The sequence below is a fragment of the Nomascus leucogenys genome, chromosome 6 (assembly GCF_006542625.1).
Source record: "Nomascus leucogenys isolate Asia chromosome 6, Asia_NLE_v1, whole genome shotgun sequence".
Lineage (NCBI taxonomy): Eukaryota > Metazoa > Chordata > Mammalia > Primates > Hylobatidae > Nomascus > Nomascus leucogenys.
In genome coordinates, this window is record NC_044386.1 from 60,664,226 (window position 1) to 60,685,915 (window position 21,690).

General features: G+C 48.6%; 1 protein-coding gene across 2 annotated transcripts; it reads left to right on the forward strand.

Moving 5' to 3' along the window:
- Positions 1 to 19,866, forward strand: RMDN3 (regulator of microtubule dynamics 3). Of its 2 annotated transcripts, none has more exons than XM_030814288.1 (13): positions 1 to 132; positions 549 to 742; positions 3,117 to 3,309; positions 3,727 to 3,870; positions 10,018 to 10,300; positions 11,127 to 11,229; positions 15,375 to 15,435; positions 17,044 to 17,119; positions 17,569 to 17,646; positions 17,874 to 17,972; positions 18,259 to 18,312; positions 18,396 to 18,476; positions 19,159 to 19,866. In XM_030814288.1, exons 2-13 carry the CDS (start codon positions 556 to 558, stop codon positions 19,210 to 19,212), a joined length of 1,413 nt encoding a protein of 470 aa, XP_030670148.1. In that variant the 5' UTR covers positions 1 to 132; positions 549 to 555; the 3' UTR covers positions 19,213 to 19,866. The 2 variants fall into 2 exon arrangements, with proteins under 2 accessions (XP_030670148.1, XP_012362872.1); XM_012507418.2 differs by having other exon boundaries at positions 55 to 131; positions 545 to 742.
- The last annotated feature ends 1,824 nt before the right edge of the window (positions 19,867 to 21,690 follow it).

The window sequence follows — 21,690 nt, forward strand, 5'->3', positions numbered from 1 at the left end:
TGGGCGGGGCCGGTGTGGTCATCTCCCTGCGCCTTCCCGCAGGGCGCCGAGCACCTGGCGCCGTCTGACTGACGACACGGTCACTGACAGCGTGAGCCCGCGGCGGCTGCTGCCATGGTGGCTGGCGGCCGGGTAAGGGTCTGAGTGGCTCTCCTGCCAGGCCAGAGCGTCTTCCGGGGCCGCGGGGGAAGGCCAGGAGTTTGCAGCCAGGGCGGCGGGTTTGTGGTCTGCAGTGTCATGAGGCTGAGGTGGGGGTTGAAGGCCCAGAAGCCGGACTCTGTGACCCGGGTCGGGGGGTGTGCTGGAGGGGCAGCTACGTCCAGGCTGGGTGAGGGGAACGACAGTGGGGCCCAGGAGGCTGGAGGAAGCCTTAGGGTTCAGATTGGGGTGCACGTAATCGGGAGCTCAGGGTTTGGGCAAGGGGATACCTGCCGGGGTTCAGCCTTGAGGGTGGGTTTACCGGGTTCACGAATCTCTCTCTCTCCTTACCCCCGCCCGCCCGTCTGCCTGCCTGCCTGCCTGCTCCCGGTGACTTCTGCTGGCCGCAGGTGCAGCATGTCTAGACTGGGAGTCCTGGGTGGTGCCCGTGCCGGGCTGGGACTGTTGCTGGGTACCGCCGCCGGCCTTGGATTCCTGTGCCTCCTTTACAGCCAGCGATGGAAACGGACCCAGCGTCATGGCCGCAGCCAGAGCCTGCCCAACTCCCTGGACTATACGCAACCTTCAGAGCCCGGACGCCAGGGTAGGAGCCCGTCTCCTGAGACCGCGGTCACTGCAGACTAATGGGCCTGGGGTTTGGGCTGTTTTCAGTGGAGACTGTGGGACAGGGTAACGGAGAGAAGTGCTTTAGGGTTTCACTTTTTTGGAAGCTTGTTGAAAAAGCAGTCGTCGGGCTGGGCGCGGTGGCTCACGCCTGTAATCCCAGCACTTTGGGAGGCCGAGGCGGGCGGATCACCTGAGGTCAGGAGTTCAAGACCAGCCTGGCCAACATTCAACCAGATGTCAACATGGTGAAACCCCATCTCTACTAAAAATACAAAAATTAGCCGGGCGTGGTAGCGTGGCCTGTAGTCCCAGCTACTGGGGAGGCTGAGGCACGAGAATCGCTTGAACCCGGTAGGCGGAGGCTGCAGTGAGCTGAGGTTGCGTCACTGTACTCCAGCCTGGGTGATAGAGTGGGACTCTGTCTCAAAAAAAAAAAAAAAGCAGTCGTGGTTTTCTCTACCCTTTCCCCTGTATTCACAAGAAAGTATATTTCAAAAAGACTGTTTAACTTTCACTTTTAGTTCTGGCCACAATAGTGCTATGTGAGTGTTAAAGGCACTTGCCTAGTGTTGGGTGAGGTGTGCCTTCCAAAAGAAGGCAAAAATAATAATCTTGTAGGGATTAAAAGTCTTGAGGCTTACTTATTAAATCATATATTAGAATTTGAAGACAACTTGGCAACTATCTCATTCAAGGTTTTTTTTTTTTTTTATCCCTCCTATAAGGAAACCAAGATTCAAAAAGATTGTATAACTTTCCTGAGGCTGTCACAGATTAAGTGGCAAGGTTGGGCCTGGTCACCTGGTCCAGTGGACTTTCTACGGCATAGGGCTAGGAGCACGCTTAATGCAATTGAAGCTGAATGTGGCTGGCAGCCTGTACAGCTGAAATGAGTAGTTCTTGCAGATTTGCAGAGTTGTTAATTCGTTTGAGCAAAGGATCTAGGGCTGGTTCAAACTACTACCAGCTTTGTGCAAGAGGAGTGTTTTTTTTCTTTCTTTCTTTTTTTTTTTTTTTTTTTGAGATGGAGTCTCGCTCTGTTGCCTAGGCTGGAGTGCGGTGGCATGATCTTGGCTCACTGCAACCTCCGCCTCCCTGGGTTCAAGTGATTCTTGTGCCTCAACCTCCCGAGTAGCTGGGATCACAGGTGCGTGCCACCACACCCAGCTAATTTTTGTATTTTTTAGTAAAGATGGGGTTTCCCCATGTTGGCCAGGCTGGTCTCGAATTCCTGGCCTTGGCCTCCTAAAGTGCTGGGATTACAGGCGTGAGCCACCACACCTGGCCAAGAGGAGCGTTTACATTATCTCACTCCCATGCTAATTGGAAATGAGTGTTTTCTCTGATTACCAATGTTAGATGGTTTGGAAAAGTTAGTTTTGGAGTCTTCAAAGAGCTATCACCTTAGATTGCAAATGATTGTCAGCCATTTTATAATCTTGTGGTAATCTAGTATTGGAGTGCGCTTCCTTCCCTTGTATTTTGTTTGTAATTGCTTCGCAGTAGTCTTTCTTCTCAGATTAGAAGTGGCCACATTGCCAGGCATCTTTCTTGCACTACATTCTTGAGCATTATTAGATGTATGTTGCGGCCTGGCCTAGTTTTTTACCAGATTTCCTTTAAGAAGGGATTTATGTTTGCCATATTGTAGGGTCCTGCCTCTCTGGTTTCCTTTTTGTTTTTGCATTTTCCAGTCCAGTTACCATAGGTGGTTGTCACTTTGCTAGCATTTCACTGCTGGAATTTACTCAGAGTGAGATCTAGGGTTGGGTCAGCAGGGCTTAGTAACGGTGTCTTTCTGAGGCAGTTTGGATGGGCTTTTTCTGGTGTACCTTTTCTCTTAATAACTGCGCCCTTTCTCCTAGTCCTTCTCTGATATACTAAATGAAGTTCTGGGAGAAACTCCAAGTTTTCCCTACTATTCTTTGTGAAGTGAGAGATCAGAATTTGAGGGAGCTCAGTTTTAGTTTTAGTTTTGCTGTGTGGTTAGTATTGATTCCCTGGTATTGGGCACTATATGGTGAGGTAAAGGTTTTTTTTTTAACTCTAGCAGGACAGCTGTCCTCCTTTAGGTTCCACACTCGGGCAAGCATGTTACATTGTCTGTCGTGGTGTGCAGCATTCCTGAAGGGCTCTGGTATGGAAGGTTCTTGGAGCAGAGGGCTCCTGTTTAGAGATCCCTGGGTAGTTTCTTGAGACTTGTTACCATGACCTGGCTGTGAACGTGTGCTATCTGAGCGTCACTGGGCCTTCTCTTCCAATGGAAAGCAGGTATTCTTGAATTCTGGGTGTGAGATCTCTTCCCCACCATATTCCTGTGTGTCATTGGCTCCCATTTGTCCCTCCTTCAGTGATGCTCCTGCGGGCTGTCCCAGGTGGGGCTGGAGATGCCTCAGTGCTGCCCAGCCTTCCACGGGAAGGACAGGAGAAGGTGCTGGACCGCCTGGACTTTGTGCTGACCAGCCTTGTGGCACTGCGGCGGGAGGTGGAAGAGCTGAGAAGCAGCCTGCGAGGGCTTGCGGGGGAGATTGTTGGGGAGGTCCGGTGAGTAATGCAGCTTCTTCTCCTGCTTTATCGCTCCCCTGCAGCTTTTTCAGCTGAGGTGTGTTCTGGCCTTTGCTGTCTGTCTCTAAAGAATAAACCAGTTCTATAGCTTCTAGCCTAATCTGGGTCGAAGCTGTACATTTGGTACCTCGCCTTGCACATGCTCCTTGCTGCTTCTGGACTCTCATGGTTGATCTGTTGTAGCAGCTGAAGCGCTCTGTTTGCCTAACCTAGTCTGTCCGTGCGGGCTGGGCCCAGGAAGCTGCCCTGCTTACCCTCCTGAGGGTTAGAGATCTAGGATTTTCTCTGCTTTTGGCCCTTTAATGAGGAGCAGTAGTACAAGGCACCCCATGGTGAGCAGAAAGACAGGCTGAATGGGACCTAATTGTACCCTTCGGGATGGGGCCTGCTTTCCAGATCCCACATGGAAGAGAACCAGAGAGTGGCTCGGCGGCGAAGGTTTCCATTTGTCCGGGAGAGGAGTGACTCCACTGGCTCCAGCTCTGTCTACTTCACGGCCTCCTCGGGAGCCACGTTCACAGATGCTGAGAGTGAAGGGGGGTGAGTTGTCTCTCTTGGAGGCAGTTATGGCTACAGCCACGTTGTGTTTTGTAAAAGTATTATCAATGGAAAATCCAAACCAAGCTGTGCAAATGATTTTTGGAACAGGTAAGAGTATAATAAATACAGAAGAGTTGAAACAAAAACCCATCCAATTTATGTCATTCAGACAAATGTAGATGTTAATAGCAGTTATTGCTTGCATCTGTTATCTTAGTTTATTACATAGTTATGATATATTATTTGGGCATTTTTCTGTGTTATCACAAGGACTCGATAAGCATTGTTTGACTTTGTTCCTTTCCTTGGGTGGCTGAGCTGGTATATGGAGACGTCTAAGCACGAAGCATGCTCCTCCCTGGGAGTCACCCTCTTCCCACAGGGGAGCCTTGCCTGTGATCCTTTGCATTTTTACAGGTGGGAGGTGGATGTCTTGAGTTCTCAGTGGCCCAGGAGGGCTGACGATAGGCCTTTCTGTGAGGTGGGGCAGCTGGCAGGAGTCTGGTGGACAGCCTCCTCCAAGTCTGGTCATGCTAAGGGCGTTTTGAGTTTAAACCACTAGCACCACTTTGAAACTCTGGTCCCAAGGATAGAGTGTGATGTTGTCAGTAGCAGCATCTGACCTTGTCTGCTGCTAGCTCCAATCATTCAGGTAGCCTGTGTGAGGCCTAGAGGCTGATTTCTCCTTGTCCAGCCTTTATTCTTCTCAAGGGAAAGACTGGTGCAGAGAACAGCCAAGTTTTATGCTGGATCAGAGGAATTAGCTATAAGCGGGCCCATGGAAACTAGAAGTTAAAATCAGTCCAGGCGCGGTGGTGGCTCATGGGTAATCCCAGCACTTTGGGAGGCCGAGACAGGAGGATTGCTTGAGTTCAGGAGCTTGAGACCAGCCTGGACAAGGCAGCAAGACCACATCTCTACATAAAATAACTACCTGGGGGAGGCCGAGGTGGGCAGATCACCTGAGGTCAGGAGTTTGAGACCAGTCTGGCCAACATGTCAAAACCCTGTCTCTACTAAAAATACAAAAATTAGGCCAGGCATGGTGGTGCATGCCTGTAATCCCAGCTAATCGGGAGGCTGAGGCAGGAGAATTGCTGGAACCCAGGAGGCAGAGGTTTCAGTGAGCCGAGATCACACCACTGCACTCCAGCCTGGGAGACAGAGACTCTATCTCAAAAAAAAAAAAAAACGAGCTGGCATGGTGGCATGGGTCGGTAGTCCCAGCTACTTGGGAGGTCGGGAGATTGAGGCTGCAGTGAGCCATAATTGTGCCACTGCACTCCAGCCTGGGTGACAGAGCAAGACCCTGCCTCAAAAAATAAAATAAAATGTAAATACTAGGTAATAGGAATTTTTCAGCTCCATTATAATTGTATGCACCCACTGTTACGTGCGCAGTCCATGGTTGACTGAAACATCATTATCACCAACGCTGGATTTGATGACTGCTCAGGGGTCTCCAGAAACCTGTGGAGTGGTGGTGAAGAGCTCTCTGCTCCTCCATGGGGGACTGCTGTTGCCTGGGTTGTCAGATCCCTATTATCTGTATTCTCAAGGGCAGGCAGAGGTGGCCCTTTTCTATTCAATTTACCTAAATGGCTCTGGACCAAGAGATGCTTCTAGAAGTTGTGTTAAAGGGGGGGCAGAAATGAAATTAATATTTGATATATCTGAATTGAAGAGAGAGACGGAGGAAGTAGTTGATAGTGGGCACTGAGATGTAAAGAACATCTCTGCAACCCAAGGAAGCAGGCCACTTGGGTGGGGAATTGATGTTTGAACTCTGTAAGGAGGTTGAACAGAAGGAGAGGTCACAGCTCTGCCCAAGATCAAACAAAACTTGAGGCCCTTCACAAATGTTTTTGTTTTTGTTTTGTTTTGTTTTGAGACAGGGTCTCACTCTGTTGCCCAGGCTGGAGTTCCATGGTGCCATCACAGCACAGCAGCCTCAACCTCTTGGGCTCAAGTGGTCCTCCTGCCTCAGCCTTCTGAGTAGCTGGGACTACAGGCATGTGCCACCATGCCCAGCCAATTTTATTTACTTATTTTTTTACAGATGGGGTCTCACTATGTTGCCCAGCCTGTTCTTGAACTCCTGGCCTCAAGCAGTTCTCCCACATCAGCCTCCAAGTGCTGAGATTACAGGTATGAACCATCGCACCTGGTCCTCTTTGTGATGATTTAAAGAAGTTGTACTAGGCCAGGCGCGGTGGCTCAGGCCTGTAATCCCAGCACTTTGGGAGGCCAAGGCGGGTAGATCACCTGAGGTCAGGAGTTCAAGACCAGATGGCCAACATGGTGAAACCCCATCTCTACTAAAAATACAAAAATTAGCCAGGCATGTTGGCAGGCACCTGTAATCCCAGCTACTCAGGAGGCGGAGGCAGAAGAATCACTTGAACCCAGGAGGTGGAGGCTGTAGTGTGCCAAGATGGCACCACTGCACTCCAGCCTCGGTGATAGAGCAGTACTCTGTCTCAAAAAAAAAAAAAAATTACTGAGGCTGGGGTGTGGAGGCTCATGCCTATAATCCCAGCACTGTGGGAGGCTGAGGTGGGCAGATCACTTGAGGTCAGGAGTTCGAGACCAGCCTGGGCAACATGGTGAAACCCTGTCTCTACTAAAAATACAAAAATTAGCTGGGTGTGGTGGTATGCGCCTGTAATCCCAGCTATTCCGGAGGCTGAGGCAGGAGAATCACTTGAACCCCGGGGGTGGAGTTTGTTGTGAGCCGAGATTGCACCGCTGCACTCCAGCCTGGGCGACAGAAAGACTCCATCTCAAAAAAATAAAGTACAAACTTCTGGGGTCAGTGGGAGCCAGAGCAGTTAACCAGGGACACTTGTGGTCCTTCACTGCTGGGGGTGCTCACTGGGACTCCCAAGGTCACAAGGAGCAGGCCAGGGCTGCCAGACACCTGTGATGGGGCAAGGGGAAGGGTGAGTTTCTTAATTATAGCTCCATCAGGCTGTGTCCCATGCCCAGTCCCGTGGCATGAGAGCAGGTGGTGGTGCAACACTGTGGTTGAGCTGGATGTTCTCTAGGGCAGTGGCCGTGGTGAATGATTCTTTGTGCCATGGTCATTGCCATGTAGGTCAAGGGGGAGCTCTAGGAGTCTACAAACTCTGAAATGGCTTTGAACATGTGTGTCTTGGGGCAAGGAGAGCTGCTTTGAGGGATGAAGAGCTGAGATTTGATGGGCTGCTTGATTTCACTGAAAGCTGTATTCCTTCCTTCTTCCAAATAACAACTTTTGAGTTCTCAGGAGATTGAGGGTGGCAGAGGCAGAATCATTGTGCAGCTCTGTGAGCTTGTTCCCCGGGCATTGTACCAAACACAGCTTGAGTTCCCTCTGTCAGAACCCAGCTTGCCCTAAAACACCAGCCCCTCCAGCAAGCCTTCCCAGGCATCTCAGCCAAGAGAGATTGTCTGCAGCCTCATCATGAAGACTCCTTGGGCATTTATGACCTCATTAAGTTGTGTCTTATCTCAAGGTCAGGGTCCATGTGCCTGGTTATCTTTGAAGGCCTCACACTCAGTCTCTAACATGGTTTAGGTGGAGTTAAGAGAAACTTAATTGCCAGGAGGGGAGATGTGTGTAACTGAGTCCTTCATTACTGCTTAAGAGTAGAGTGGCAGTCTCCTTGCTCAGAGGGAGCCTTGGGTCTCTGGCCCACTGTGGGAACCCCTGTCCTCCGGAGTGCACAGGACCAAAGGGCCTTCTCAAAGGTCTCTTGCTCGTCTCTGGCAGATCTCAAAAGCCTCAGGGTATGTTAAAAGGGTCACTCCTCTCTGGTAGATTTCTCCAAGGGTTGGCTAGGTTAGTCTGGGAGGTGGAAAGTGAGAGAGAATGGTGTAAATGTGGTAGCCCTTGGCATGTGATTAATCTCTTCTGAGGCCCCAGAAGCTGCCCCAGGCAGCAGGGTTTCAGATTGATGAGGGTTCCTTAAAGTGGGGCTGAGATGCAATTAAAGTCCACTTTCTGTACCAGCTTCCCTGGAGCCTCCCTGCCTCACAGGGCTCTACCATCTTTCACTCTATTTGTGGCAGCAAGGCTCTCTGACCTCTCTTCTTGGCTTTGTGAGCTGGGCCTTTAGGATCCAGAGGGATGGCAGCATCACAGCTCAGGTCCCAGGGGATTCTGTGCTGATGCCTGGGCTCCAGCAGGGCTAGGTCCCTCCCTGGGAGTGCTGGAGGCAGAGAGACTCCTGTTTAGACTCCTGATTGGCTGAGGCAGCCCTCAACCCAGCAAGAAATAGGGTCTCCCCCTCTTTCTAGCAAAGGGAGATGATGTAATTCCAGCTTTCCATTCCAGATAAACCACCTACCCATTTTGCATTTGGGCCTGGCTGGGCAGAGGAGACTCTGGTTTGATTTTTCTCAATCTGGCAGGTGCAGTTGGGAGTTTCATTCTCTAGGTTGCCCGTGGGTGGTCTCGCTCATCAGTACCCAGGTTGGTTACGAAATCTAATGACACTTATCCTTGTCCCTTTAATTTCTAAAGGTGTTGTTTTTGTTTTTGTTTTTGTTTTTCTAATAACTAAAGGAGAAATCTACTTGGATAACCTCTTAAAAAACAAAGGTGTGGTTAGGAAAGGTTTTAAATACCTTACAAGTTCTTGTAGTAGCTGTGTCTGGGGCCTCTTTTTTAGACGAGGCTGAAGCTCCTCTGTAAGGATGCAGTCAGCACGGACTGGGTACCAGGTCTGGTTGCTTACTTCCAGAACCTTCAGAGCCTGCCGCCTTGTGGTTTCTGGTTTTCTGGGCAGGACAGCACTTCTGCCCTAACGTTAGGCTGTCATGTATTGACTTTATTTGTAGGTGTGTGTGTCATCTCTCCTTCAGTCCTGTTTTGCTCCAGCCACAGGGAGCCTACTATTTTTTTTTTTTTTTTTGAGACGGAGTCTTGCTCTGTCGCCCAGGGTGGAGTGCAGTGGTGCGATCTCAGCTCACTGCAAGCTCTGCCTCCCGGCTTCACGCCCATTCTCCTGCCTCAGCCTCTTGAGTAGCTGGGACTACAGGCGCCCGCCACCAGGCCTGGCTAATTTTTTGTATTTTTTAGTAGAGACGGGGTTTCACTGTGTTAGCCAGGATGGTCTCAATCTCCTGATCTCGTGATCCACCCACCTCAGCCTCCCAAAGTGCTGGGATTACAGGCGTGAGCCACCACGCCCAGTCTTGTGTTTGCTTCTGACCCCCAGAAGTCCTACCTTTTCCCCTGCTCAGTCCTTATCTATTTTAGGCATTTAGGGAAAACACCCTAATCAGCTGCTGGTGGCTGAGATCCAAGAGAAACTCGGCTTCCTCTTTAGTGGGTGCATCAGGGTTCGGGCTCCTTAGGAGCAACCTGGCATATGGCAGCCCCCCAAACACCTTTTGAGGGGGTGGTTTGCATCGTCTTCCCCTTCTTGCTTCTGGCTGCAAAGTGGTTCCTATCACCTCTCCTCACACCCTTAAGTTCTCAAGGTTACTAAGGGCTACTGTTGCGGTTTAGGTTTGGTTGTTGACTTGGGCCAGAGGTTACGAGTTTGTGGATGTGTGTGGCTGCCCATGGCCTGAGGCTGCACCCACCCATGTTGGTTCTGGCAAGTGTCTCTGACTGATAAGGCAAAAACGAGCAGGGGCTTCTCACATTTGCCTTAACTGTCACAGGGCCCCAGCTGGTTGGCTACTCTTTCCTTCCCGGATCATTTTCCCAGCCCTTAGTTCCCATAGGAAACTTTCTCTCGAATAATCATTTCTGCTGGGCATGGTGGCTCATGCCTGTAATCCCAGCACTTTGGGAGGCGGAGGTGGGTGGATCACTTGAGGCCAGGGGTTTGAGACCAGTCTGGGCAACATGGTAAAACCCCGTCTCTACAAAAAAATTAGGTGGGAGAATTGCTTGAGCCCAGGAGGTGGAGGTTTCAGTGAGCCAAGATCGAACCACTGCACTCCAGCCTGGGTGACAGAGCGAGACCCTGTCTCAAAAAAAAAAAAAAAAAAAAAAAAAGAAAAAAGTCTGCCCTCAAGAGGTATGAATGATTGTGATTTGGTGCTTTGGACAATGCCATGTAGAGTGCTTCTTTGGGGGTGAAAGATAGACAGACCCTAGGGGCTCTGAGCTGAATAATCCTCTTGTTGTCCCTTACATTTCTCTGCCAGTTACACAACAGCCAATGCGGAGTCTGACAATGAGCGGGACTCTGACAAAGAAAGTGAGGACGGGGAAGATGAAGTGAGCTGCGAGACTGTGAAGATGGGGAGAAAGGATTCTCTTGACCTGGAGGAAGAGGCAGCTTCGGGTGCCTCCAGTGCCTTGGAGGCTGGAGGTTCCTCAGGCTTGGAGGACGTGCTGCCCCTCCTGCAGCAGGCTGACGAGCTGCACAGCGGTGATGAGCAAGGCAAGCGGGAGGGCTTCCAGCTGCTGCTCAACAACAAGCTGGTGGTGAGGCTCCAGCTGCCTGTCTGCTTCTCCTTCCCTCCCTCCCTCCATCTCTCTGCTCCTGACCCCTGGGGAATGAAGGCCCATGTGGTTACTGCCCCTACAAGGTGACATGGGACGAGAAATGGTGAGACAGCTGGTTTTGCATCTGTCCCCCAGGTCACATATCCTCTTCCAAGGAGGCCCAGTGTGGACCCTAGGGCCAGTGTACTGCTTGCCCCAGAGCTGCCTTCCCTCTGGGGAGGGGGAGTGTAGTTCTCTGCCTTCTGTAGAGCTACTGTAGAAAGAGCTCTACCTCTCACCTCTAGGGGGAAATGTGGAAAGAACTGTATTTTTTTTTTTCTCCTCTTGTTTCCCTTGAGGCAGAGTCCAAGCTGCCAGCCCCATTACAAGTGACAACTGTGTAGGTCACTCAACCACAATTCTCTTCTCAGGTTCACTGACAAAATTTATGCCCACCCAGGTATAAATGCCCCCCACCAGAAGTTAGTTTCCCTTTTCCTTTCACACTTTCTTCATGTGTCAGCAAAAGACCTCCCGTGCCTTATGACATCTTGGAGTTGACCTTTCCTCCCAGCAGTTCTAGGAAGCCAGAATGCCTTCACCCTGTGATTGTGCAAGCTACTGGCTAGACAGAGAATGTGTCATACATTAACTGCACGTGGGAAGGGATGACTAGGGGGAAGGCTGCGTGTAGGAGCTGGCCTGATATTGACGACTGTAACATACTAGCTTGGAAATTCAAACCTAGGGTGTGGGGGAAGGCCAAGGCCCCCATTCTCCACAGCTGAGGAAAAAGGGGCCTCACCCATTTCTGTCTGGTCTGCAGTATGGAAGCCGGCAGGACTTTCTCTGGCGCCTGGCCCGAGCCTACAGTGACATGTGTGAGCTCACTGAGGAGGTGAGCGAGAAGAAGTCATATGCTCTAGATGGTAAGTGCTGACAGTTTCCTGTGGGAAGGTGACTGACTGATTCAGGGGTGGGGCTGGCCCATCTGCCTGGGGACCCGGGGAACCACCAAGATGCTGTCAGCAGTTGTGGCTCAGTTACCCGCTAGGGACAAACTCTGGCTCCCAAAGACCCTTGCTTTCTCCTCTGGAAGAAGAGAGCAGTCTTTGCTTATCTGTATATCATGCTGATTAGTAACACACGTGCATGTGTTTTTAGGAGTAGTTGTATCCTATCAACGTTACTCATTTTTCTCACTCTCTAGCCACAGAGGGCAAAACCTTTTTTCTTAACCTGAGGTTTTTTGCTGCTGCTTAGAAATCTGGTTTCAGTTATGGAGCCGGTGGGGCAGGTGTTCTAAGAATATAGCTAGCTTAGAAGACTCCGCAATCCACTTGGCAAGTCTGTTGGCAAAGGCTCCACCCTGGAGGATAGGGTGCATCTGACCTGTGCCAGGCTCAGGGCTTGGCCTTGTCTGTCATGAGGTCAGAGAATCCTTGGACTTTAGAGCCTGATGTGTCCTACTGAACTCCACACACTGAGTCAGGTACCATCAATGGGTAATGGGTTTCTAGGTCTGTGGTTCAGTTAATATCTTTTTTTTTTTTTTTTAAACATTCTTTCTCTGTTGCCCAGGCTGGAGTTCAGTGGCCTGATCTCGGCTGACTGCAACCTCCACCTCCTGGGCTCAAGCAATTCTCCTGCCTCAGCCTCCCTAGTAGCTGGGATTACAAGCACATGCCATCATACCCGACTAATTCTTGTATTTTTAGTAGAGATGGGGTTTCACCATGTTGGCCAGGCTGGTCTTGAACTCCTGGCCTCAAGTGATTCAACCACCTAGGCCTCCCAAAGTGCTGGAATAACAGGCATAAACCACTGTGCCTGGCCAGTTAACTGTCTAAAATGGATTTGTCTACCTTTCTATTATAAGTACAGCCTTACAAATATTATTGAATCCTTGATAATGTGTACTCAAACAATACCTCAAGGTTAACATTCTAAACATTTGTAGAATTCTGTCGACGGAGAAAGAACAGACCAATTGAGTAGGATGTCTCTGTAGACCCTCAGAAAAATTTCTGGAAGTTTTTTTTTTTTTTGAGACAGAGTCTTGCTGTCGCCCAGGCTGGAGTGCAGTGGTGCAATCTCGGCTCACTGCAGGCTCCGCCCCCCAGGGTTCACACCATTCTCCTGCCTCAGCCTCCCGAGTAGCTGGGACTACAGGCGCCTGCCACCTCGCCCGACTAATTTTTTGTATTTTTAGTAGAGACAGGGTTTCACTGTGTTAGCCAGGATGGTCTCGATCTCCTGACTTCGTGATCCGCCCGCCTTGGCCTCCCAAAGTGCTGGGATTACAGGTGTGAGCCACCGCACCCGGCAATTCCTGGAAGTTTTAACAAAAGATGCTTAAGATTACTTTTTCTCTCCAAAACTTTGTTTTCCCTCCTAAATTTCAAGTGAGGATTCTCAGTCAGCTTTTGGGCTGATTTTTGGACTCATGTCAACAACCTTTCCTTTCCCTCTTGATCACTGATCATCTCTTATTAGTGCTAGTAGCCAGCATGAACCCCAAAGACAGAAGTGGAGGCAGTGGTTAGAGGGGCAGCACTTGGTTGGTCTGGCCTGAGCTTAGCACCCATGGACAAATCTTTACCTGCTGGAGGTCAGATGACTATGGAATGTCTTTGAAAGTTCTGCTCTGAGATCATAGCCTTTAAGAATTATCCTTACTGGGTATAAAGTTTGTTTTATTGTATCTCTAGGAGCTGGACCACCAGGAGGTAGTCATTCTGTGGGGTCTCAGGCAATGTCTTGTCTACAACACTGTATGTCTAGCTTGGCAGGAACTAGTTGTCTCATTCATTGCTATTATTTTCCTAGTGAGACAGTACTTTGAAGAGGGCAGAGAGAAATCCCCAAAGAGGCAGCATCCCTCATTGGTGGGGCCATGTGGTCCTTCTGTTTGGGAAGAGAGGTGGAGTCTTTCACAGCATCAGTTGTCTTAAAAATGCATTTGTGGCCAGGTGTGGTGGCTTATGCCTATAATCCTAGCACTTTAGAAGGCCAAGGCAGGAGGATTGCTTGAGCCCAGGAGTTAGAGACCAGCCTGGGCAATATAATGAGACCTTGTCTCTACCAAAAAAAAAAAAAAAAAACCTTAAAAAATTAGCCAGGCATGGTGGTGGAACATGCCAGTAGGAGGATTGTTTCAGCCCAGGAGGCAGAGGTTGTAGTGAGCTGAGATTGCGCCACTGCACTCCAGCCTGGGCAACAGAGAGACCCTGTCTCAAAAAAAAAAAAGGAAAACATTTCCGATTAGCCAGTTTACCACCTCAATACATTACATGTGTTCAATTTTCTCCATGTTCCTTCCAAACTTGTTTTCTTCAAAGAATTCTTGGCTGGGCACGGTGGTTCGCACCTGTAATCACAGCACTTTGGGAGGCTGAGGTGGGTGCATTGCCTGAGGTCAGGAGTTTGAGACCAGCCTGGCCAACATGGCAAAACTCCGTCTCTACTAAAAATACAAAAATTAGCCAGGTGTGGTGGCACACACCCGTAATCCCAGCTACTCAGGAGGCTGAGGCAGGAGAATCACTTGAACCCGGAGGTGGAGGTTGCTGTGAGCCAAGATTGTGCTATTGCACTCCAGCCTGGACGACAGAGCGAGACTCTTGTCTCAAAAAAAAAAAAAAAAAATTCCTATGTTGCAGTGTCTTCTCCCGTGCATAGGCATGATGGTCCTTATCTGGTGGTCCATAAGCTCCAGCCTTGATATTCTTAAGTGACGCTTGTCAGAACTTTCATGTGTATGGGCCTTCATTTCTTTGTTAGTCTTACCCAAGTTTTCTAGGTTAGTGTTCTAAGTGAACGTCATCTCTGGTCAGACCTCAGTCCATGTGGCTCTTGTGAAAGAGTTTTGGCCTATAGCTAATTAATATTGTTGGATCATGGATCCTTTTGAGAATTTTTTTTTTTTTTTAAGAGATGGGGTCTGCCCGTGTTGCCCAGATTGGTCTTGAACTCTTGGTCCCAAGCTATCCTCTCCTTGGCCTCTCAAAGTTCTAGGATTATAGGTGTGAGCCAATGTACCCATCCCCTTTAGAGAATTTTTTCAAAGCTGTGATCTCTATCCCCACTTACTAAAATTTTGTACAACTTGAGATTCATGGACACTGCCCCTCCAGAGCAAGGTCTGTTGGAGACAATTTCTGATTGTGTTGGATCTTTTTTTTTTTTTTGAGGTGGAGTTTCTGTCGCCCAGGCTGGAGTGCAGTGGTGCAATCTTGGCTCGTTGCAACTTCTGCCTCCCAGGTTCAAGTGATTCTCCTGCCTCAGCCTCCTGGGGAGCTGGGACTACAGGATGTGCCAACATGCCTGGCTAATTTTATATTTTCAGTAGAGACAAGGTTTCACCATGTTGCTCAGGCTTGTCTCAAACACTTGGCCTCAAGTGATCCACCCACCTCGGCCTTCCAAAGTGCTAGGATTACAGGCATAAGCCATCATGCCTGGCTGGAACCTTTTATATTTTAAATGCTAAAATCTGCTTCAAGCACATCAGGTGGGCATTATAAAAAGAAGGTAACTGGGGTTTCTAATGACAGATGGGGAAGCCAAGGTGAAGCAGAAGTCATCCCTGAAGTCTTCCCTTAAAAGCCATTTGCAGCCTTTTCTGAGACAGTCTTGCTGTCACCTAGTCTGGAGTGCAGTGGTGCAATCTCGGCTCACTGCAACCTCTGCCTCCCGGGTTCAAGTGATTCTCCTGCCTCAGCCTCCTGAGTAGCTGGGACTACAAGCGCCTGCCACCACGCCCGGCTAATTTTTGTATTTTTGGTAGAGATGGAGTTTCACTATGTTGGCCAGGCTGGTCTCCGACTCCTGACCTCAGGTGATCTACCCGCCTCAGCCTCTCAAAGTGCTGGGATTACACAGCACAGAGGCGTGAGCCACTGTGCCTGGCCTCTTTGCGGCCTTTCATTCTGCTCAAGTTCACAACTATTTCCAAACAAGTCCAAGCTGGGCAGGGATTGGTGAGAGCTAAGGCAGTCATTCTTCCCACAAGCCTTCCTATGAAAGTGTGCATAAGAGCTATGTCAACTCTGGATCTACCTTTGTCCTACAGGAAAAGAAGAAGCAGAGGCTGCTCTGGAGAAGGGGGATGAGAGTGCTGACTGTCACCTGTGGTAATAACACCCTGCAGTGTTCTGGGAAGAGCCAGCAAGGGCCAAAGCAGAGGACAGCCCTTTCTTTTCTCTGCCTGGGCCACAGAGGCATTTTCCAATGGATCCAGGAGAGGGAGCTCTGGCTTGTATCGCCACATGCCTCAGTCTACCCCTAGCCAGAGACAAGGGAAGTTTCTGGTAGGGGAGGTGGCTTAGGGATGAGGCAAGCAGGGAATACAAGCTTTTTTTCTGATGGGGCTTGGAGAAATGAGTAGCTTTGTTAAGAGTCATCCTAGCTACAAAACAAGTTCTTGGCTCTCAGGAGGCTGGGACAATCTACAGCTCCCCTATCCTGCACAAGCTCTTCTTTCCCCTGTGTGTGATCCCTGGCTGCTGGTACTTTGGCTTCTTTGCTTGGTTTGCGTGAGGAAGTTGTGAGGAGATGTGAGCTCACCCCCCGGGAAGTTTAGTGGTCAATTTATTAGGCTGTAAAAACATCAGCCCTTTTTGTGGTCTCACGTGAGGCAAAGTTCTGTCAACTTACCTGGGCCAGGACTAACTCATATCCTGGGGTCTGGTTCCAGCACCTGAGTTTTAGTGAAAATGTCCCTTTCCTTTCCCACTGCCACCCTTGCTTTCCATGTCTCCACCCTCAGACTGTGAGCTAAGTGAGAGGCTGTGTTTCTCCATCTGTTGCTGAAACTTTTGTCTCTGCAAGGGTTCTTCTCAGAGGCCAGGTAACTGTTTCTTGGGTGTCATTGCTTCCCTGGGCTTCCAAGGATGAATAGCTATTCTTGAGGAACAGCTGTTTGGATTAAACATGGAAATGAGCCTCTAGAAATGTCTGATATCCGCCGCCCCCCCCCGCCCCATACTTAGCATATACATGAAAAAGCAACTTGGGCTGGTTACTCATCTAATGTCAACTGTGCTGCTAGGAACAATGCTGGGGGGATGGCAGAGTAAGACTTTGTTTCTGAAGACAGACGATGGGAAGCTGGCTGGTTGGTTCCCTTTGGGAGGGGGGATGTGGGGGAGAGGGCATATATAGGAGGTCTTTCTTCCTCTGGTTCTGTTGGTTTCCAAGTTAACATTAGAAATTCCTAGAATATCCCCTCCCAATGTGACTATCCTAAGAAATTGCTTCCCAAGTCCCAGTGATACACCTGTATGCTTAAAGGCTAATGAGACCCACTTTTTTTGTCTTCCCAGAAGATAAGTAGTATAGTCAGGTCTTATACTTTCATGCTGATTATTTTCATGCTTTTCAAGTTTTTATTAATGCCTGTGGCTGTACTCCTTATGAGAGAGGGGAAATTTGGAGATACGGACTGAGAACTTGCATAAATATTCTTAAGTGTAGGAGAGATTTACTGTGGTGAACTCAGCTTTTTTTATACCTAGAATACTTTGGAGACTTGTAAGCCTACCATTATCTACTAAAGAATACTAATTGGGGCCAGAGGTCTGTGAAGAGAGGGGATTATGTACAGATGAAAATTAGGTATTTTCAGCTCTAGTTGAGGGTACAGGGATAGGGGACAATGCAACTAGGCTGTGGGTGGGGCATCCATTCCTTGCAGTGATGGTACTCAGCCCCTGTCCCTGAGCTTGCTGCTTCCCCCCTAGGTATGCAGTGCTTTGTGGTCAGCTGGCTGAGCATGAGAGCATCCAGAGGCGTATCCAGAGTGGCTTTAGCTTCAAGGTGAGGACAGGCTTTTCCTCCTTCCTTGTGCTGACCTATCCCAGATTCCCTGCTCCTTTCCAGCTCCCTGCCAAACTTTTCTACAGCCTCAGTGACTTGCCTTCTTTTTTTTTGAGACAGTCTCACTCTGTCGCCCAAGCTGGAGTGTAGTGGTGTGATCTTGGCTCACTGCAACCCCTGGGTTCAAGCGATTCTCCTGCCTCAGCCTCCCAAGTAGCTGGGATTACAGGCATGTACCACCATGCCCGGCTAATTTTTGTATTTTTAGCACAGATGGGGTTTCACCATGTTGGCCAGGACTGGTTTTGAACTCCTGACCTCAGGTGATCCACCTGCCTCAGCCTCCCAAAGTGCAGAGATTACAGGCATGAGCCACTGCATCCGGCCCTTGCCTTTCTTTTAGCAACTCTGGTGTCTGACGTTAGTTTATATTTACATTTTGCCCTTAGGAGCATGTGGACAAAGCCATTGCTCTCCAGCCAGAAAACCCCATGGCTCACTTTCTTCTTGGCAGGTGGTGCTATCAGGTAAGCTGCATTTCAGTGCTTGACATAATGGTCCTAAATGCCTTCTGACACCGATTTCCTTGCCAAGAAGAACAAGATCCTCAGCCTCTCTGGCTCAGGTGCCCTTTCTTCTGAATGCTCGTATTATTGGTGGTTGGACCCAGCCCTGTTTGACCCTATTTTCAGTATATCCCCAAAGATAAAAACTTTTAAAACCTCTTATACACACCTTGATCTTTTGGTGGCAGGTCTCTCACCTGAGCTGGCTAGAAAAAAAAACTGCTACAGCCTTGCTTGAAAGCCCTCTCAGTGCCACGGTGGAAGATGCCCTCCAGAGCTTCCTAAAGGTATGAGAGGGGCAGGTGGCAGGCAAAAACACCAGGGTAACCTTGTTTTCTCCTAAGGACATTATTGAGACCCTTAATGGGAGGGGTTTTCCTGGTAGGGGGCAATTTTGTGTTTGCCTGTTCTATGGGAAAATCAGAATCACTTGCACAGCTTATCAGAAATATAGATTTCTTCAGACCCACTGAATCAGCCACATGGTTGGGGACTAGAAATCTAGTTTAATAAACTTCAGCTTGATTAGAATATAGGAACCTCTTACTGAAATATCTTTGTCCCTTTTCCCAGGCTGAAGAACTACAGCCAGGATTTTCCAAAGCAGGAAGGGTATATATTTCCAAGGTAAACTCATTTGTCTACTTCAACATAGATCTGGGAACTCCTGAAAGTACACAGTATCAGGTTTCACTGTTGTCTCTTTTCAGTGCTACAGAGAACTAGGGAAAAACTCTGAAGCTAGATGGTGGATGAAGTTGGCCCTGGAGCTGCCAGATGTCACGAAGGAGGTAAGGCTTTTTAATACTGCCTGTTGGGCAGATCACCTGAGGTCGGGAGTTCAAGACCAGCCTGACCAACATGGAGAAATCCCATCTCTACTAAAATTACAAAATTAGTTGGGCCTAGTGGTGCATGCCTATAATCCCAGCTACTCGGGAAGCTGAGGCAGGAGAATCGCTTGAATCGGGAGGTGGAGGTTGCAGTGAGCTGAGGTCGTGCCATTGCACTCCAGCCTCAGCAACAAGAGCGAAACTCCATCTCAAAAAATACAGAACTGCCTGTCATCACTGAATCATCATGTGACATTTTTAGAAAAGAATCTTTCCTAGAGGTCTTATTTCCCTAGGAAAAAAGAGTCTACCTCTAGGGGAAGAGACAGATTTAATAGGCTCCAGGCTATCCTGGGAAAGTAGGAAAAAGACTGTAGCAGAGCTCAGGAAGGAAGCAGAATCATCATGTGACATTTTTAGAAAAGAATCTTTCCTAGAGGTCTTATTTCCCTAGGGAAAAAGAGTCTACCTCTAGGGAAAGAGACAGATTTAATAGGCTCCAGGCTATCCTGGGAAAGTAGGAAAAAGACTGTAGCAGAGCTCAGGAAGGAAGCAAAGGGCCCCTCTTCTTAGGTTCCACCGGTTTGGGGAAAATGCTGGTTTAAATTTTGAGTCCTAGATTTGTTCTTTGTCTCCCTAGGATTTGGCTCTCCAGAAGGACCTGGAAGAATTGGAAGTCACTTTAGGAGACTAACCACATTTCACTGGCCTTCATGACTTGATGCCACTATTTAACGCGGGAGGGCAGGGAGGCTTTTTTCCTTAGACCTTGCTGAGATCAGGAAACCACACAAATCTGTCTCTTGGGTCTGACTGCTACCCACTGCCATTCCCCATTAGTTAATTTATTCTAACCTCTAACCTAATCTAGAATTGGGGCAGTACTCATGGCTTCAGTTTCTGTTGTTCTCTCCCTTGAGTAATCTCTCAAAAAAATCAAGATTCACACCTGCCCCAGGATTACACATGGGTGGAGCCTGCAAGACCTGAGACCTTCCAGTTGCTGGTGAGGTGGATGAACTTCAAAGCTATAGGAACAAAGCACAGAACTTGTCACTTTAATCTTTTTCACTGACTAATAGGACTCAATACATATAGTCCTAAGATCATACCTTACCTACCAAGGTAAAAAGAGGGATCAGAGTGGCCCATAGACATTGTTTTCTTATCACCTATCATGTCAATTCTACCTGTATTCCTGGGCTGGACCACTTGATGACTTCCAGTGTCCTGGCAGCTTTTGGAATGACAGCAGTGGTATAGGGTTTATGATGATATAAAACAATGTCTGAAAAGTTGCCTAGAATATATTTTGTTACAAACTTGAAGTAAACCAAATTTGATGTTATCAGCTCTTTATTCTTACTTGACAACTCCATAATTGTTTCCACCTACAGAGGCTATTGCAGGCAGGTTATGGTTAATGCTCTACAGTATATAAAATACAGGTACCGAGCTTAGTTTTAGCCTAAACAAGGCCTATTGCAACTAAGCAGGTACTCCCTGCCCTTCTCATGTTCATTCTTAGGGCCACAAGCACAAACCCCTAAATCCACCTAGAAGAAAATTTAAGACTGAGATGCTTAGGCCGAGCGTGGTAGCTCATGCTTGTAATCCTAGCACTCTGGGAGGCTGAGGTGGGTGGATCACTTGAGGCCAAGAGTTTGAGACCAGCCTGGCCAACATGGTGAAACCCCCATCTCTACTAAAAATACAGAAAAAAAAAATTAGCTCGGTATGGTGGCACGCTCCTGTAATCTCAGCTACTAGGGAGGCTATGGCAAGAGAATCACTTGAGCCTGGGAGGCGGGGGTTGCAGTGAGCTGAGATCACACCATTGCACTCTAGCCTGGGCAACAAGAGCAAACCTCTGTCTCAAAAAAAAAGATTGAGATGCTTTCATATAAGAACCAACCTCTTAATCCAGAATGTCACTGTGTCTTTATTATACCAACCCAGATTTTTTTTTTTTTTTTTTTTGGAGGAGTCTCACTTTGTCACCCAGGCTGGAGTGCAGTGGCACGATCTTGGCTCACTGCAACCTCCACCTCCTTGATTCAAGCAATTCCCCTGCATCAGCCTCCCGAGTAGCTGGGATTACAGGGGCATACCACCATGCCCAGCTAATTTTTTTTGTATTTTTAGTAGAGATGGGGTTTCATCATGTTGGCCAGACTGGTCTCGAACTCCTGACCTCAGGCAATCCACCCACCTCGGCCTCCCAAAGTGCTGGGATTACAGGTGTGAGCCACCGTTCCTGGCCCCCAGATTTATTTTGTGGTGTAGTAATGAAAGAGGACCTGAGATATACTCAATTCTAATAATAAAACATTCTTTTTTGGTCTATAAACCTAGATTTGGTGGGTCTGGGAATCCATCTATCTCCAGGTGATATTCCCAAAGAACAGGCAAACACAAAATTGCCCCTTACCAGAAATCCCTCCCACTAAGGGTCTCAATAATGTCCTCAGGGAAAAACAAGGTTACCCTGGTATTTCTGTCACCCGCATCCCTCGTCTCCCCCAATACCTTTAAGGAAGCTCTGGATGGCATCCTGCAGAGTGGCACTGAGAGGACTTTCAAGCAAGGCTGTAGCAGTTTTTTTTTTTCCTAGCCAGCTCACGTGAGACCTGTCACCAAAAGATTAAGGTGTGAATAAGAGGTTTTAAAGGGTTCTTTTTAATCTTTAGGAACACTGACTATTCTGTACAGAAAATAAACAGGGCTTGGCCCAGCCACCAATAACACGAGCATTCAGAGGAAAAGGTACCTGAGCCAGACCAGGCTGAAAACTGTTCTTCCTGGCAAGGAAATCAGTGTCATAGGACACTTAAGACCATTTTACTATAATGTTTTGTTTTTTTTTTTTTTGAGATGGAGTCTTGTTCTGTACCCAGGCTGCAGTGCAGTGGTGCAATCTGGGCTCGCTGCAACCTCCGTCTCCTGGGTTCAAGCGATTCTCCTGCCTTAGCCTCCCAAGTAGCTGGGATTACAGGTGTGTACCACCACACACAGCTAAGTTTTGTATATACATATTTTTTGAGACGAAGTTTCTTTCGCTCCTGTCGCCCAGGCTGCAGTGCAATGGCACGACCCCGGCTCACCGCAACCTGCGCCTCCCGGATTCAAGCAGTTCTCCTGCCTCAACCTCCTGAGTAGCTGGGATTACAGG